This window comes from Nerophis ophidion, linkage group LG09, assembly GCF_033978795.1.
Source record: "Nerophis ophidion isolate RoL-2023_Sa linkage group LG09, RoL_Noph_v1.0, whole genome shotgun sequence".
NCBI lineage: Eukaryota > Metazoa > Chordata > Actinopteri > Syngnathiformes > Syngnathidae > Nerophis > Nerophis ophidion.
The window spans coordinates 5,921,927-5,940,756 of record NC_084619.1 but is presented as its reverse complement, the minus strand read 5'-3'; the positions used below and the strand labels follow the sequence as shown (position 1 = coordinate 5,940,756).

The following is an 18,830-nucleotide window of genomic DNA, read 5'->3' as shown; positions in this document are numbered from 1 at the left end:
ACGGCTTTGGGCGGCGGCAGTGGTAGCGTTTCCGATGTACTAGGATAATTCTGGAAAATCCCTTATCTGCTTATTGTGTTAATAGTATTTTGGTGAAACTCTAAAGCAGGGGTCGGGAACCTTTTTGGCTGAGAGAGCCATGAAAGCCAAATATTTCAAAATGTATTTCCGTGAGAGCCATATAATATTTTTTAACACTGAATACAACTAAATGCGTGCTTTTTTTAAGTCAGACCAACATTTTTAGAGTATAATAAGTCTCTTATTCTTTTTAATAACATTGTTATTCCAAAGTTAACCAATAATAAATATAATACTTCTTACCATTAATGTGACATCTTGAACAGGTGCGATAGAAAACGGATGGTTGGATTAAAATGCATGAGAATGTTTTATGATTTGAATGTTATTTTTAACACTGTGATTACCAGCGGAATTATTAATTACTTAAGCAATGTCAGCTAAGATTTATCTGAGAGCCAGATGCAGTCATCAAAAGAGCCACATCTGGCTCTAGAGCCATAGGTTCCCTACCCCTGCTCTAAAGTCATACCTGAAAGTCGGGTGGCTGCGGTGAACGCCAGTGTCTCTGAGAGAAGCCATGGAGGAGCCAAAATCACAGCTGCTGCAGGAGGTCCCATAATCCACTGAAGTCTCCGGTAAGAGCTGACTTAATATCACAATTTTTCCATCCAAAAACTTGCTGGTTGACGTAGAGAAACATGTTCGCTCGACCGCTCTGTGTTAAAGCTTCACAACAAACAAACACCGGCTGTGTTTCGGTGCTAAAGGCCGCTGCAAACAACCGCTTTCCACAAACAGCATTCTTCTTTATAGTCTCCATTATTAATTGAACAAATTGCGAAAGATTCAGCAAAGCAGATGTCCAAATTACTGTGTAAATATGTGATGAAAAGAGATGATTTTTAGTCGTGTGTGGTGCTGGGCTAACATGTCCGCTACAACCCGAGACGTCACGCGCTTGCATCATCATTCTGCGACGTTTTCAACAAGAAACTCAGCGGGAAATTTAAAATTGTAATTTAGTAAACTAAAGCGGCCGTATTGGCATGTGTTGCAATGTTAATATTTCATCATTAAATTATAAACTATCAGACTGCGTGGTCGGTAGTAGTGGATTTCAGTGGGCTTTTAATGTTTCAATTACCCACTACTTTCCTCCTCACTTAACAACATGCAGCACTGTGCAAAATATTAGGTCATTAATACATAAATTTAATTTAAGCTTTAGAGCGGTGGGTTTCCTGCAATCGTACCTTGTAGTGTACTTTGCTGTTCAGTTGTTTTGTCGTAAGTTTGTGTATTATATGCAGAGGTGCTACTGTTTAACAAGCATAGCACCTATAATATAATTGTACGGCTTGTACAATGACGAGGACATTCTGATATGTTAACATCAGGTTGAACGACGAATGAAAGTGAACTCGTTAAATTGCCATCACTCATAACTTGCCATGTCTGTGTGTGTTTGTTTTCTTCGTCTCTCGCTTTCAAACAGGGTACAAGAGAGTTTACTGAGTTCGCGCTCAGCACATGAGAATGTTAAAGTTCAAGTCCCAACAATAGTCACTGAAATGATCCTCTGTATTCGACCCATCCGCTTGTTCACCCCCTGGGAGGTGAGGGGAGCAGTGAGCAGGAGCGGTGGCCGCGCCCGGGAATCATTTTGGTGATTTAACCCCCAATTCCAACCCTTGATGCTGAGTGCCAAGCAGGGAGGCAATGGGCTCCATTTTTATATCCTTTGGCATGACTCGGCCGGGGTTTGAACTTACAGTGTCAGGGCGGACACTCTAACCACAAAGCCACTGAGCAATAGCAGAATTAAATGAACCCACAACCACAATACACGATACAAAATGCTTTTTTTTTGTAATTTCGCTCAAAAAGTACAAGAATAATCTTTGTCTCTGCAAGCATACAGGATACAATCAATCAATCAATCAATCAATGTTTACTTATATAGCCCTAAATCACTAGTGTCTCAAAGGGCTGCACAAACCACCACGACATCCTCGGTAGGCCCACATAAGGGCAAGGAAAACTCACACCCAGTGGGACATCGGTGACAATAATGACCCAGTGGGACGTGGGTGACAATGATGACTATGAGAACCTTGGAGAGGAGGAAAGCAATGGATGTCGAGCGGGTCTAACATGATACTGTGAAAGTTCAATCCATAATGGATCCAACACAGTCGCGAGAGTCCAGTCCAAAGCGGATCCAACACAGCAGCGAGAGTCCCGTTCACAGCGGAGCCAGCAGGAAACCATCCCAAGCGGAGGCGGATCAGCAAGGAGAGATAACCTCGCTAGTGCGCTATTTGCTAGTGAGAAGCACCACAATGTAACCAAAATCAGGAGGGAAAAAGACGATTTCAAAGCCGTATGTCGGGTGTGGAAATATTTTGGCTTCAAACAAGTGAGGAAGTTGAACCCTTGAACATGGACGAACGAGCAAGTATGCCCAGTTTGTTGGAAAGTGACATAATTTTCCAACTGGTAAAAAAACTTCCATCCATCCATCCATTTTTCTACCGCTTGTCCCTTTCGGGGTTGCGGGGGTTGCTGGAGCTTATCTGAGATGCATTTGTACACCCTGGACAAGTCGCCACCTCATCACAGGGCCAACACAGATAGACAACATTCACACTCATATTCACACACTAGGGACTAGAGATGCACGGATACGCAATTATATCATCCGCATCCGCTTCACCAAATTCGTCATCCACCCGCCGTCCACCCGAACCAACATTTTATCAGGACCGTACCCGCCCGCCAACCGCCCGCTGAAATACATCAGAGGTTGTCCGCCTTTACCACTCACAGAGCTATTTAAACCTGTTTCACGGAGTAATGATGACATTTGGAGCCGCTAACGTTCCCGCGACTATCCAATAGCATTCATCCTGATGACAAGAATATGGACGTGCTGTGAAGCCGTTGCCTTAGACACCTTCAACAACATCTACAAACCGATTGTTGGTCCGGCAAAATGTTGTGTGCAGCTTCCGCAATTACACGTTCGAGATTGAAGGGCATACTGGGTGACACAGAGTACACTGATGGTTGTGATATAAACAACTTTAACACTTACTAATATGCGCCACGCTGTGAAGCCACACCCAACAAGATTGACAAACACATTTCGGGAGAACATCCTCACAGTAACACAACATAAACGCAACACAACAAATACCGATAATCCTTTGTATTCATGACACATCTTGAATATATTTTACACCCCCGCGCCCCCAACCCCGCCCACCTTACCGACACACGGGGGGGGTGACGGGGTTTGCTGCTAGCGGGGTGTATAAAATAGTCAGGATGTGTCATGAATACAAAGGATTATGGGTATTTGTTGTGTTGCGTTTATGTTGTGTTACTGTGAGGATGTTCTCCCGAAATGTGTTTGTCGTTCTTAATTGGTGTGGCTTCACAGCGTGGCGCATATTACTAAGAGTGTTAAAATTGTTTATATCACAACCATTAGTGTACTCTGTGTCACCCAGTATGCCTTGCAGTCATGACAAGCAGATCGTACATGTTGTAGTTGGCGACAAAGCCAATGGCTTCATAGCACGTCCTAATACTTATTATCTGGGTGTCTACCGGCAGTCATTCAGGAGAATAATAGCGGCTTCATCGCTTTATGACACGGGTCTTAAATGGCACTTTGAATGGCAATGGATACCGATCACAGAACCATGCATATCAAATATTTCCGGATGGTTCAACCGCCACCCGCCCGAATCTAATTAAAATCTATTTTTTCGTCATGTCAACCGCCCGACCCCGCGTGGATGAGACCGCAAACCGCGCATCTCTACTAGGGACCATTTAGTGTTGCCAATCAACCTATCCCCGGGTGCATGTCTTTGGAAGTGGGAGGAAGCCGGAGTACCCGGAGGGAACCCACGCAGTCACGGGGAGAACATGCAAACTCCACACAGAAAGATCCCGAGCCGGGGATTGAACCCAGGACCTTCGTATTGTGAGGCACATGCCCTAACCCCTGTACCACCGTACTTTAAGATGTTAAATATTTATTGAAGTGCAATTTTTCCAAACAGAGATTGAAAGTAAATAGTATTTTCATCATTTGTTTACCCATTTAGGATAAACTGGAAGTTATTCACTTTCAAGTTACAATGGTAATTAAATTAAAGTACCAATGATTGTCACACACACACTAGGTGTGGTGAAATTTGTCCTCTGCATTTGACCCATCCCCTTGATCACCAACTGGGAAGGGAGGGGAGCAGTGGGTAGCAGCGGTGCCGCGCCCGGGAATCATTTATGGTGATTTAACCCCCAAATCCAACCCTTGATGCAGATTACCAAGCAGGGAGGCAATGGGTCCCATTTTTTTTTTTTATAGTCTTTGGTATGACTCGGCCGGGGTTTGAACTCACAACCTACCGATCTCAGGGCGGACACTCTAACCACTAGGCCACTGAGTAGGTAAAAAAAAACAACTAAATACCAGATTATTCAACTTTATTGCGTCTGAAAGGAATACGTGCATTGTTATTATAATTACATGAGTGCTTACTTTGATCTCAAAATAATGCTGACAACAATATCATTTATTGGCAATAATTTCTGGGACAATATATCGTCCTGGCAAAATGTCTTTTTGGCCCAGGCCAAAAAAAACTTTCTAAATGACCTCTGTTTAACACCAAAGTATGACGCAGGGAAGTATTGTTTTGGTCTGATGGTATCTGACTCCAATGTGCTTTTTAGTTTCTTTACTCTCCCATTCCCCAAATGTGTATTGAATGATGTCCCGTGAACCAGGTAGTCTTTGTGGATTGGTGGTACACATGTCACAAATTTGGCAAAGATTCGAAATAAAAGTGTGATTTTAAGACGTATTGCAAATGCGGTCCACATGCAATATTTCAGTCAGACAAACATGCCTAAATAGTTTGTCTTTGATCTTTTAATATGCCACAAAACAAATCCAAAGCACAGTGTTGTGAGACCTTCCTATTTCATATTGCATACGTTTCTTTCTTGGTCGTTCTGGTACCATGGCTGCAAATTCACTCTCTCCTAAGTGAGACCTAATAAGGTCATGTCGAAGCTCATCCATCTCACTGGACTCGCATAAAGCCTCCTGCACCATCTCATTTAGCCTTTTTTCCTTGACTTCCTTTAAGTGGAGTCCACAGGCCAGCCAGGCAAACATGGGAGAAGAGGTCTAAGTAGAGGCTGAAGGGAGCCAGACTGGCTATTTAGCATATACGATGTGGCAAACTAGGCCAGGGAGGAAGCCATGCTTAAAGATTCATGGCTAATTCCTCCCACCAACTCCCGTCCCGCCTCCTCCCCTTTTGACCCACATGCTGGGGCCAGGCGACTATGCTAATTTCCCCCAGCCGCAAATGACAATACGCTGTGTGTCACCGTGCGGCCATAAGCGATTACTCAACTTCATGTTCCACTCCAGAGGCTTGAGAATGACTGTCAGCTGACACAATCACACCTCCCCCATGCTGCTTTGGCGTCTTAACGAGAGAACCTTGCACACCGTTCAGCCCTTACCTCCTGCGCACACACTGGATGGCTCAGCTGCAAGGATCTCAATGCAGGACTTCTTGATGATCTAAGAGCACATGCAGCGAGACAATTTGATGAGATAAGAAGATTTATTGCGTTGCTGTATGAGTGTGTGTGTGTGTGTGTATGTGTTCTACCGAGTCAATGATTCCCCTAAGGGCTTGGAAGCCCCCCCACACAGGAAACACATGTTCCATAGTATCGGCAATGGTTGCAAGCTAAAAAAGTAAAAAAAAATACACAGACTGTGTTGTATTTTCTTTGTTTATATACCTTCAACTTCCTTCCATGCGTCTTACCTGGGTCTGGTTAAACTCTTTGACCCCTACGCAGTAAACAATGGCTCCCATGGACCTGGCCCTCTGAGCCTGTGAGGACGGAACACATAAACAAAAAATTCAGTGAAGCTAAAAGGGACTCCAGCGGTCTTGCGGTGACTTTTGCACCACCTGAAAAAGCCATCACGTAAAAGAAAAAAATCGGCAGAAAGGCGACTTCTAATCCCATATTACCTCTCTCTGAGCCGTGTCAAACTGCCACTCGTTCAGCTCGCCATCAGTCAGTGCGATGATGACACTGGCTGTCCCTGTGAAACAAGCACAGCACTTTTAAAGGCCTGCTATTGAAATATAACTTAGCAGCCTTAGGAGTTTACCTTGCCTCTCTTGATATATCTGCGCATTAGCCTGCAAAACACAAAGAAAGGATCAGTTAGCGGAGAAGCAGAACCAACAAGAATGTCAGTCGTGATGTCAATTAGTAAACATTTAATTCTGTGACAACAACTAGTTAGTACAGTGCTACCTCAATTTAAGAGTGCCCCAACTTAAAAGAGCTGTATCTTGGCTAACGTAATAACGTTTTAAGTTGCAAGCGAAAATTTGAGTTACAAGCATCACCGCTATTAGTTGACGGATGTCAACTAATGTCACAGTGAACCCTCGTATAGGGCCCGTAATCCGAAAGATTCTAAGAATCCTCTCAGAGAGCTTTTAACTTAGCCTAAACATTCCTGGCGAGGAGTCTTAGCTTAAGATTGATTTCAGAACATTCTCGGAGAACTCTGAGCAAGGAATGTACAGAAACTCCTATCTTAGAGAGGAGGTGTGGTTGATCTTGTTGCTAGGTGTGAGTCATCATTTCAAAAGCTGTGATTGGTTGGCCCTAAAAGCTAGATGAAAACATACTTTTGGTAATAATTGGCAAATGATGGACCCTTTAACAGATAAGCTTAATCAAAGACTCTAATCTTATGAAGACTGTGCAGCAGTAAATACATTTTGACAGAAAATAAAATATCGGTTAAATCAGAGGTGTTCACACTTTTTAAGTCAGGGGCTGCTTTGGGCTAAAAAAAAAAAAAGGAGACTGCATGTAAAGTAATATACACACACACACGCACACACATATACATATATACATATATATATATATATATATATATATATACACAGTTTTGAAATACTTGCACTCGCGCTTATTTAATTACATTACACGCATCCATCCATCCATTTCCTACCACGTATTCCCTTTTGGGTCGCGGGGGGCGCTGGTGCCTATGTCAGCTACAATCGGGCGGAAGGCGGCGTACACCCTGGACAAGTCGCCCCCTCATCGCAGGGCCAACACAGATAGACAGACAACATTCACACACTAGGACCAATTTAGTGTTGCCAATCAACCTATCCCCAGGTGCATGTCTTTGGAAGTGGGAGGAAGCCGGAGTACCCGGAGGGAACCCACGCAGTCACGGGGAGAACATGCAAACTCCACACAGAAAGATCCCATACATTACACACATATCTTATATATATATATCTTATATATATATATATATATATATATATATATATATACACATATAAAACATATATATATATGCTGGATATATATATATATTAGGGGTGTTGGAAAAAATTTATTTGAATACGAATCGAATCCAATACGTTGTGCGATTCAAAATCGATTCTCATTTTTTAAAAATCGGTTTAAAAAAAATATATATATATATTTTTTTTAATCAATCCAACAAAACAATACACAGCAATACCATAACAATGCAATCTAATTCCAAAACCAAACCTGACTCAACAACACTCAGAACTGCAATAAAGACACAAACACGACACAGAACAAGCCAAAAGTAGTGAAACAAAAATGAATATTATCAACAACAGTATTAATATTAGTTATAATTTCAGCATAGCAGTGATTAAAAATCCCTGATTGACATTATCATTAGACATTTATAAAAATTTAAAAAAGAACAATAGTGTCACAGTGGCTTACACTTGCATGGCATCTCATAAGCTTGACAACACACTGTGTCCAATGTTTTCACAAAGATAAAATAAGTCATATTTTTGGTTCGTTTAATAGTTAAAACAAATTTACAGTAAGTTGATAAAACATTGTCCTTTACAATTATAAAAGTAAAAAAAAAAAATCTACTACTCTGCTAGCATGTCAGCAGACTGGGCTAGAGCCTGCTGAAATCCTATGTATTGAATGAATACAGAATCGTTTTGAATAGGAAAAATATCGTTTTTGAATCGAGGATCGAATCGAATAAAAATTTTTTTTATATATTATCGAATTGTGACCCCAAGAATCGATATTGAATCGAATCGTGGGACACCCAAAGATTCACAGCCCTGATATATATATATATATATATATATATATATATATATATATATATATATATATATATATATATATATGTGTATGTATATTTGTTAAATATGTGTGTAATGTAATTGAATAAGCATCTAAAAAAATTGATATCCAAATCATTACACTAACTTCAGTCATTTTTTTAAATGATTATTGATTACAACTATGAGTCCTGTCAGTGACCTGTGATCACGCTTAGCTGTTTATACATCTAATCGGTGATCCCAATTCTTTAAGTCTGCATATCAATTTCATATCAAATTGAAGAGGACAAGCATCTAAATAATTGTGATATCCAAATCATTACATTAACTTCAGTCATTTTTAAAAATGATTATTAATTACAACTAGGAGTCCTGTCAAAGTGACCAATCATCACGCTTAGATGTTTTTATATCTAATCGGTGTTCCTAATTTTTTAAGTCTGCATATTAATTTAATATGAAATTGAAGAGGGAAGTTTGCCAAACATGTACAAAATACAGTACTAGCTGCGGTAAAGCCATATTTTCGAGGGTAATCTGTAGTGTCAGGCTTGCTCCTGACAGTTTGTCTATGTTTTAGTTTTTTCCTCTGCATTTGTCTGTTTCCTGTGTTTAGTATTTCCTGTCTTTTAGTTCCAGTCAAGTGCTCTTAATTTGTCAGCTTCCTGTCTTGTTCCCTGAGTGCTGTGTTCCTCCTCAGTATGTTTAGTATTTCCTGTCCTTAGTTCCTGTCTAGTGCTCTTAATTTGTCAGCTTCCTGTCTTGTTCCCTGAGTGCTGTGTTCCTCCTCAGTGTGTTTAGTATTTCCTGTCCTTAGTTCCTGTCTAGTGCTCTTATTTTGTCAGCTTCCTGTCTTATTCCCTGAGTGCTGTGTTCCCCTTCAGCTGCGGCTGATTGGCATCTGGCCACACCTGTTGCCAATCAGCCCGCTCCTATTTGTACCTCCTTTTGTCTTGTGTCAGTTGCTGGATCATTGTATTGTCATTTGTATTGTCGTTGCCTCATGTCACTCTTGTGTCTTTGCTACCTGTCGTGTCTGGCATCATTTCAGCTATTACCTGTCGTGCTACATCTTGTCCTGGTCGTCGTAGCGGTAAGCTGTTTTTGTTAGCCATAGCTATTTCCAGTTTTTCTGTTTGTTATCCTCTAGCTTCCATGCTAAAGTTCCTTTTTGTTTCTTGTTAGATTCTATACTAAAGGCCTTTTGTTTTTTTATCCGCCCACGTGCGCGCTTTTGTTTTGAACCCTTTGTTTGGTTTTGTCTTAGTATTTATATTAAAATCCTGTTTGCTCACTCCATGCCTGCCTCCATCTCTGCATCTTGGGGCTCGTCAACAAATACCACTGACAGGTAGGGCTGTGAATCTTTGGTCAACACACGATTCAATTCGATTCGATTCAATTTTTGGGGGGTAATTTAAATAATATTGGCCGCCAGTTCTATGATTAACTACATTCCCCCATGAAACAGAAAAACAGCTTTGAGAAATTTTTATATTACTTAAAAGAAAACTAGTTTTGTTTGATAAAATTCTACCCAAACATTTACTAAAGTGGCTTGACAGGATACATTTTTTGGGGGGGAATTGCAATTCATTTAAAATTCGATTTTTTTTTACACCCCTAATAATTGCAAATACACTGAAAAGCCACATTTGGCCCGCGGGCCGTAGTTTGGGCAACCCTTTGTTAAATGAATCGTAAGCTATCCTTTAAAATGATCTTAGGTGATGTGTGATAACTTAGGCCCACTTGCACAGTATTCACATCGTTATCGATATATTTATTTGCTCTTTTAATTTTCCTGAGGGAACTCTCCTGAAGGAATCAATAAAGTACTATCTATTTATCCATCTTATTAATTGCCATGTGGGTAATTTTGCAGCATTAACTGTTCAACTTTCAATATTTCAAATTCAAATATGGTATTTACGAGGGTAAAATGGCTCAGCTTTCATCAATGTCTGTAATTACTGACCGGCCTAAAATAAGGAGTGTTGGTCGGCTTTCATTTCGGGTGGTATTGCATTGTGGCGTTGGGTTGGAGAAATAAGTGCATCTCTATTGAGATCGACCACAAACATGATTCCTGCATGATCCAATCTGTAGTGCTTTCATTAATTCACTGTCATACAGTGTTTGGAGAATATCTCTCTTGCCTCTTCAATCCACCATTTTGTCCTGGGTTTAGGGAACTCCTAAGCCGCTTAAAAGTCCTCTTCCCTTCTCTTAAAGGGGAACATTATCACCAGACCTATGCAAGCGTCAATATATACCTTGATGGCGCAGAAAAAAGACCATATATTTTTTTAACCGATTTCCGAACTCTAAATGGGTGAATTTTGGCGAATTAAACGCATTTCTGTTTATCGCTCTGTGGCGATGACGTCACCGAGGTAATACAGCCGCCATTTTCATTTTCAACACATTGCAAACACCGGGTCTCAGCTCTGTTATTTTCTGTTTTTTCGACTATTTTTTGGAACCTTCGAGACATCATGCCTTGACGATGTGTTGTCGGAGGGTGTAACAACACTAACAGGGAGGGATTCAAGTTGCACCACTGGCCCCAAGATGCCAAAGTGTCTGCCGCCAGACCCCCATTGAATGTGCTGGAGTGTCTCCACATTTTACCGGCCGTGCTAAGGCAGACATGGCACACAGATGTATGGATAACCTGCAGATGCATTTGCAACGATAAAGTCAACTAAATCACAAAGGTGAGTTTTGTTGATGTTGTTGACATGTGCTAATCAGACATATTTGGTTGCGGCGTGACTGCCAGCTAATCGATGCTAACATGCTATTTACTGGTGGTGCTAAAGCAGACATGGCACAGAGATGTATGGATAACCTGCAGATGCATTTGCAACTATATTACGTTTCCTTCCACCCACATTTAATGCGAAAAAAACACTTACCAATCGAAGGATTTAAGTTGCTCCAGTGTCACAAGATGCGAAAGTCCTGATCGTTTGGTCCGCACATTTTACCGGCGATGCTAACGCAGCTATTCGGCCATGCTATGGCTATGAATAGCGTCAGTAGCTACTCGCTCAATAGCTTCAGTTTCTTCTTTAATATTTTCATACTCCAACCATCCGTTTCAATACATGCGTAATCTGTTGAATCGCTTAAGCCGCTGAAATCCGAGTCTGAATCCGAGCTAATGTCACTATATCTTCCTGTGGTATTCGCCATTGTTTGTTTGTATTGGCAGCACTGTATGACATCACAGGAAAATGAACAGTGTCTTCGCAGAGAGCGAAAAAAAGGCACTTTAAATGGTTTTTTTAGGGATATTCCGGGACCGGTGAAATTTGGAAAAAAACTTCAAAAAAATACAACAAGCCACTGGGAACTGATTTTTATTGTTTTTAACCCTTTTGAAATTTTGATAATGTTCCCCTTTAACAGATTTCACTTTAGGAACTCTCTTAAAAGCTAGGATTCTTTAGGAATAGCTTTTTATCTTTACCAGGATCTACTCTTCACTTTTTGGGGAAATTCTAAGAAAACATCATGATTCTAAGAATTTTCTTAGAATTTGGCCATTAAGAGCAACTTTGTGCATGAAACATCTTTAGGAATACAGCCCCTGGTTTTATCCTTGGCAACAGCCTCTAGCTAGAGATGAACATACAAAAAACTGAGTGTGAAGGAAATTGCGGAGGAAAAAAAAGTGGATAATATTGATTTGCCTAAAGAAAGAAAACATTAAAAACATGGCAGAGCGGGTCGCCAACTTGGCTAAGCAATTAGAGCGTATCACTGCTGGCCTGCACCAAACTGAAACAGAATACGTATGACACCAGCCAAGAATGTTAAAATATCTTAACAGCCAACATTTATCCATGAAAATATGGACGGATGCTGATGTTGTGCTTGACAAAGAAGCAGCTGGAAGGAGATATCGTAGCAGTCCACTTTCCAAGGTAAAAGCCGTATATCATTACATTTCTTCATAGAACTACTGTGGCTGTTTGTAGATTTGTCTGTTGTATTGTTTCTATACAGTATTTCTTATCTCAAACTTTGTTTTACTTTTTTTTTTTTTTAAATGTTACATGTTAAAACTGTGCTGTTTTGGGGGGGCAAGAACTAATGGGAGATATTGATTTAAGAAACAAGTGTTTTGAGCTAAAAGCTCCATCACAAAACCAATTAAACCCAATTATGTATGTAGTTATTTTGATGAAAGAGTTGACCTTACCATCTCCAGGCCTAAATTCATAAACGTGTCGCCTCCAGGAATCACAGTTTTTAGAGCTCTCAGTCCTCCAGTGATGGCATCCCTGAAGGACAAAAACAAACATAAAATAATAATGACCTAAAGCAGGGGTGCATAACGTGTGCAACGCTGCAGCTATTTGTTATTTGGCCGTTGGCATATTCTAAAAATACAATTAAAAATAACAGGGAAAATGTCAATAGATTATATGTGAATGCTAATAATCCATCCTTTTATTCGGGTCATATGTGAGCGGGAGCCTATCCCAGCTGATCTTCAAGTCAAGTCAAGTCAGCTTTGTTTGTCAATTTCTTTACATGTAAAGACATAAAAAGGAATCGAAATATTGTTTCGCACTCTTCCATGCGTAGACAAAAAGAAAAGAAAACACAACAGTAAAGTGCAACGTGAATATGTCTACCTACTAAAGTGACAATATATATAGTTCCTGTTGTTTTTAAATAGGATATGGCTGTAAACAATGAGTGTTTCATCAGTAGTGCAAATACTTATGATATAACAGCAGATGTGTGCAATTTTGCATAGTCAGTCTTAGGTGAGAAGCGGGCTATACTCTGGACTCTGGACTGATCAGAGCCGGAGTAACCGGTGAAAAACTACACACAAACTGCACAAAGAGGTCTACTAACTGCAAGGACAACACGATAACCACTCGGCCAAAATAGTAATAATTTGCGCTGGGCGATTGTGGAGGGGGGCATGGCCCGCGGACCTGCGGACCTGCAGCAAAACGGGGTGTGCCAGGACCGGGTTCAAAATCAGCGACAGGTGCGTAGATGGCCCACCTGGGCCTGATTATCTAATCACCTGTCGCTCTGTTAAAAGGCAGCAGCCGGGGAAGAGAGGAGAGTTGGAGTCGGAGCACGAGAGAGAGCGAGATTGACAGACACTAAAGACAATTGCTATAAAGCACAGCACAGACGATTTATTGTAAAATAAACATTGTAAAACCTGGAAGATCCTGTCATGTCGGTGCTTGGTGGTCTGAAGAATCCGCAAGCAAGATTCTTCCACAGCGATATATCGAGTTTGTAAGATATATCGATATATTTTTAAACAAGATATGAATTAAGAAAATATCGTAATATCGATATTTATTTTGCGTTAAAATTACCAAATGCTGCTTATTTGTTGTGTCCCTTGTTCTCCACCGGTTCTCACTCCCTCTCATGGGCTACTAAACCCCTCCCCTTCCTTCTTCCAAGACGTGCTTGCACGTATAAGAACATCCATGATGGTTTACTATGATGAGTCACAATTGGTTAGGGACGGGCCAATCAGAGGCAATCATCGAACCAGGAAAATAAATCATAAAGTGCCTGCCTGCAAATGTATTTATTTTTTTATTTGAGTGTGATACATTTTGTATTATTTGCACAGCTTTATTTATTTTACGTAGAAATAATATGTTTCTATTTTATTTATGTTATGTAATTATGTACTACATAAACAGTTTCTTTTCTGTGCTGTTCATACCCATCTTGACTAACTGCGTTAATAAAAGTGCCAGCGACTGTTGTTTACAGTACAGTTGTCACTCACTTCAATTTCACCTAATGTCACGCAAAAATTATCTTTATATGTATACTTTTACAGAATAATAGATTGAGATATATATTGAATATCAAGTTTAAAGGCCTACTGAAATGAGATTGTCTTATTTAAACGGGGATAGCAGGTCCATTCTATGTGTCATACTTGATCATTTTGCGGTATTGCCATATTTTTGCTGAAAGGATTTAGTAGAGAACATCCACGATAAAGTTCGCAACTTTTGGTCGCTAATAAAAAAGCCTTGCCTTTACCGGAAGTATGTGCGCGTGACGTCACGAGTTGCAGGGCTACACACATATTCACATTGTTTATAATGGGAGCCACCAGCAGTAAGAGTAATTCGGACCGAGAAAGCGACAATTTCCCCATTAATTTGAGCGAGGATGAAAGATTCCTGAATTAGGATATTGATAGTTAAGGACTAGAAAAGGGAAAAAAAAGCGACGGCGGCGGCAGTGTGAGCGTTTCAGATGTAATTAGACACATTTACTAGGATAATTCTGGAGGATCCCTTATCTGCTTATTGTTTTAATAGTGTTTTAGTGAGATTGTAAAGACATACCTCGAGGTCGGATGGCTGCGGTGAACACGCAGTGTCTCGGAGAGAAGCCGAGGAGCCAAGCTCACAGCTGCCTTTTTTGACAGCTGCTGCAGCACGATGAATAATCCAAAGATGTCTCCGGTAAGATATATATCACAATTTTCCCATCCAAAAACATGCTGGTTGACGTAGAGAAAACATGTTCGCTTGACCGCTCTGCTTCACAACAAGCAAAGAAACACCGGCTGTGTCTCGGTGCTAAAGACAGCTGCAATCCACCCCTTTCCACCAACAGCATTATTCTTTATAGTCTCCGTTATTAATTGAACAAATTGCAAAAGATTCAGCAACACAGATGTCCAGAATACTGTGTAATTATGCGATTAATGCAGACGACTTTTAGCCGCTAGTGGTGCAGCGCTAATATTTCCTGACAGTCCGTGAAGTCACGCGCACGCGTCATCATTCCGCGACATTTTCAACAAGAAACTCGCGGGAAATTTTAAATTGCAATTTATATAAACTATCAGACTGCGTGGTCGGTAGTAGTGGGTTTCAGTAGGCCTTTAAGTACAAATATATTGAGATATACTTTTTTGTACTGAAAATAATAGGCTTTGTAAGGAATCACTATCAGTTCTCTTGTTGTTTTTCATTTAAAACCAACACAAAAACCAGATGAATGTTTTGTTTTTTTAATAATTAGTTTTTCTAATTATACATATATTAATTAAATCAAATATGAAAACGATAGATAACAAGTGTATAGACTTAGTTTTTGAAAATCTATGGGATGTGTCGAGCTTACACCAAAGTAGTGGACTTGGAGAAACATACAGTACTACAATAAAATCAAAGTACACAATGGTAATACAATCATCTTCTGTCTTCTTCTACGTTTGTTTACCGGCAAGCACAAGTCCACGTTAAACTGGGAATATAAAATGCAAAAATTATGTTATTTTTTTATCTTCATATTGGATTCAATCAATATAAGTAAAATTAGAAAAAACTTAATATTCTGAATGTTTTTGTTTTACATTTAAAATAATTCATGATAAGAAACGGTCATTATCTGTTTTTATTGTTTAAAATAAAAACGCAAATAAAATACAAAGTTCGTACAAAACTGAGAGGCAGACTGTTTTCTTTAAATATAAATATCTTATTGTAGTTGTATTAGCATGTTTAAACAATTAGAAATATCAAATTGGTCGTCACCCTCCATCCATCCATTTTCGGGGGGTGCTGGAGCCTATCTCAGCTGCACATGAGCGGAAGGCCGGGTACACCCTGGACAAGTTGCCGTCTCATCACAGGGTTAACACAGATAGACAGACAACATTCACACTCACATTCACACACTAGGGCCAATTTAGTGTTGCCAATCAACCTATCCCCAGGTGCACATTTCTGGAGGTGGGAGGAAGCCTGAGTACCCGGACGGAACCCACGCAGTCACGGGGAGAACATGCAAACTCCAAATAGAAAGATTGCAAGCCCGGGATTGAACTCAGGACTACTCAGGACCTTCGTATTGTGAGGCAGACGCACTAACCCCTGTGCCACCTTGGTATTTCAGTATGTGGAAAATGTTTGGACACCCATTTACTTAGAAGAGAGCCAAAAAGTAATGGACACATATGTCCACATTGTACCAATAGTTTGACACAGTACATAGTATCTTGTGTAATTCTGTGGTTGCAATAGAAGGGCATAAGAATGTAAGAGTAAGGCTTTTTGATTTAGATATATTTCGAAAAAGCAAACAACTTAGCCTATATTATGGCAGAGTAAAACTTGCGGTCAAGAGAATGACTTAAACAGAAAAGGGATGTTGAACTCTCCAGGCTCTGAATGTTTCATCTGCTAAAAGCCAGAGGGTTGAAGAAAGTGAAAAAAAAACAAAACAGGCCTGTAATTTGGATCTGCCACAAACTTAATGGATTCTTTTTGCATGATGCTACATCCAGGTTTTCCTGAAAATTGGCTGAGTGTTTTCAACATAAATATGTGGTAAACACATGCCATCAAAGACAGAAAGAGGCTTGAAAAAAGCATACAATACAGGTGTGCATGTTTACCTGTTCTCAGTTAACCTCATAATGATGTTTCCACGCGTGGAAAAGACGATGAAGGACATTCTCAGCATGGGGCTGTGAACACATGATTCACATTTATTCACGTTAAATCACAACTTTCCACATATGCGAGGAATATAAAATATTCAGTATGGTGGATATGTTTTTATTGAAGCGGTGGAACAAGCTAACATGAACCACATCTTGTTAGCTATACAAAATAGAACCCTGACTATAAAGGCACTGGACCCATGTTGATGACATTTATTCCGTTATAAAATTAAATGCATATTTTTACAAATTAATCCTACAAGAGATGATTTTAATAAAATAATATTATAATGGTGTAGTTTTACCTACAGTAAATGTATCATTACATTTTAATTATTTTTTTAATGGTTTGTTCTTTATTTATTCAGGCACTTTAGCAGGCAGCTAAGCTAGGGGTCCTAACTAAGAAGGCTGTCACGCCAAATTTCTTCTCCCTACAAATCCCCCCCATTCACGTCCGGGGTCATGATTAATACAGACGTTTTGTTAACGCTATATTATAAAAATATAACGCTATATTATAAAAATATAACGCTATATTATAAAAATACAGACATTTTGTTAACGCTATATTATAAAAAAAAAAAAAAAAAACAATTTACAAACACAAGCTATGGGATGACATGAGAGGAAACGTGACCCCGGAAGTAAATGCGTCATCCCATAGCTTGTGTTTGTAAATAGTTTTTAAAAATTTTTTATAATATAGCTGTTACGACCGGAATGAAAATCAGCACCTCCAAGTCCGAGTCCATGGTTCTCGCCCGGAAAAGGGTGGAATGCCATCTCCGGGTTGGGGAAGAGACCCTGCCCCAAGTGGAGGAGTTCAAGTCCCTAGGAGTCTTGTTCACCAGTGAGGGAAGAGTGGATCGTGAGATCGACAGGCGGATCGGTGCGGCGTCTTCAGTAATGCGGACGTTGTACCGATCCGTTGTGGTGAAGAAGGAGCTGAGCCGGAAGGCAAAGCTCTCAATTTACCGGTCGATCTACGTCCCCATCCTCACCTATGGTCATGAGCTTTGGGTCATGACCGAAAGGATAAGATCACGGGTACAAGCGGCCGAAATGAGTTTCCAGGTCTCTCCCTTAGAGATAGGGTGAGAAGCTCTGCCATCCGGGAGGAACTCAAAGTAAAGCCGCTGCTCCTCCACATGGAGAGGAGCCAGATGAGGTGGTTCGGGCATCTGGTCAGGATGCCACCCGAACGCCTCCCTAGGGAGGTGTTTAGGGCACGTCCAACCGGTAGGAGGCCACGGGGAAGACCCAGGACACGTTGGGAAGACTATGTCTCCCGGCTGGCCTGGGAACGCCTCGGGTTCCCCCGGGTAGAGCTAGACGAAGTGGCTGGGGAGAGGGAAGTCTGGGTTTCTCTGCTTAGGCTGCTGCCCCCGCGACCCGACCTCGGATAAGCGGAAGAAGATGGATGGAGATGGATGGATAGCTGTTACGCCTGTCTGGCATCGTGGTACCGGGTTCGATTCCCTCGAGGATGCGTCAAAATTGAACACGGCAAAGGTAAGTTTTAACAGATTTATTCTACAACAAGGATCTAAGAAACAAAACACTGGAGCTAACAAAAGGAAACCAAAGACGCTAGTATGAGAACTAGGTGATACAAAATACAAACTAAACTGACCCGTAGGTCCAAAAGAGAAAACAAAACTTTCAGCATGAGAACTGGAATTAACAATGGCTAGCGTGAAAATCTTAGCGAGAATATACATACATGAGAGTATTGCAGGCGTAACTTGTTGCGTGAAAAGCAAATCATGAACCCAGGCTGAACAAACAAAAGAGGACGGCTTATAAAGTGACGGTGATTATCTGTAGCAGGTGTGCGGGCCGTGAGCAGCAGGTGAACTGATGAGTAACCATGGTAATGACAAAACAGGAAGTATGAGGGTAGAACGACGGAGTGATAAAAATGCAACAATAAACCATAATATGGGAAGATCGGGGTACGGATCTTAACAATAGCGTTGACAAAACGTCTGTATTTTTATAATATAGGGTTATATTTTTATAATATAGCGTTAACAAAACGTCTGTATTAATCGTGAATGGGGGGGGGGGGGTTTGTAGGGGGGAAGAAATTT

At 40.6% G+C, this 18,830-nt stretch overlaps 1 protein-coding gene across 1 annotated transcript in view; it reads right to left on the bottom strand.

Annotated features, from left to right (window-relative positions):
• LOC133558941 (anthrax toxin receptor 1-like) overlaps nucleotides 1-18,830 on the bottom strand; it is a 118,390-nt gene that overhangs the window by 72,314 nt on the left and 27,246 nt on the right. The window contains exons 3-9 of the mRNA XM_061910140.1: nucleotides 16,687-16,758; nucleotides 12,469-12,550; nucleotides 6,251-6,281; nucleotides 6,108-6,181; nucleotides 5,895-5,963; nucleotides 5,733-5,813; nucleotides 5,581-5,641 (exon numbers count right to left, since the gene is read on the bottom strand). Coding sequence (XP_061766124.1) covers nucleotides 5,581-5,641; nucleotides 5,733-5,813; nucleotides 5,895-5,963; nucleotides 6,108-6,181; nucleotides 6,251-6,281; nucleotides 12,469-12,550; nucleotides 16,687-16,758 — 470 coding nt within the window. The remainder of the gene's footprint in view (nucleotides 1-5,580; nucleotides 5,642-5,732; nucleotides 5,814-5,894; nucleotides 5,964-6,107; nucleotides 6,182-6,250; nucleotides 6,282-12,468; nucleotides 12,551-16,686; nucleotides 16,759-18,830) is intronic.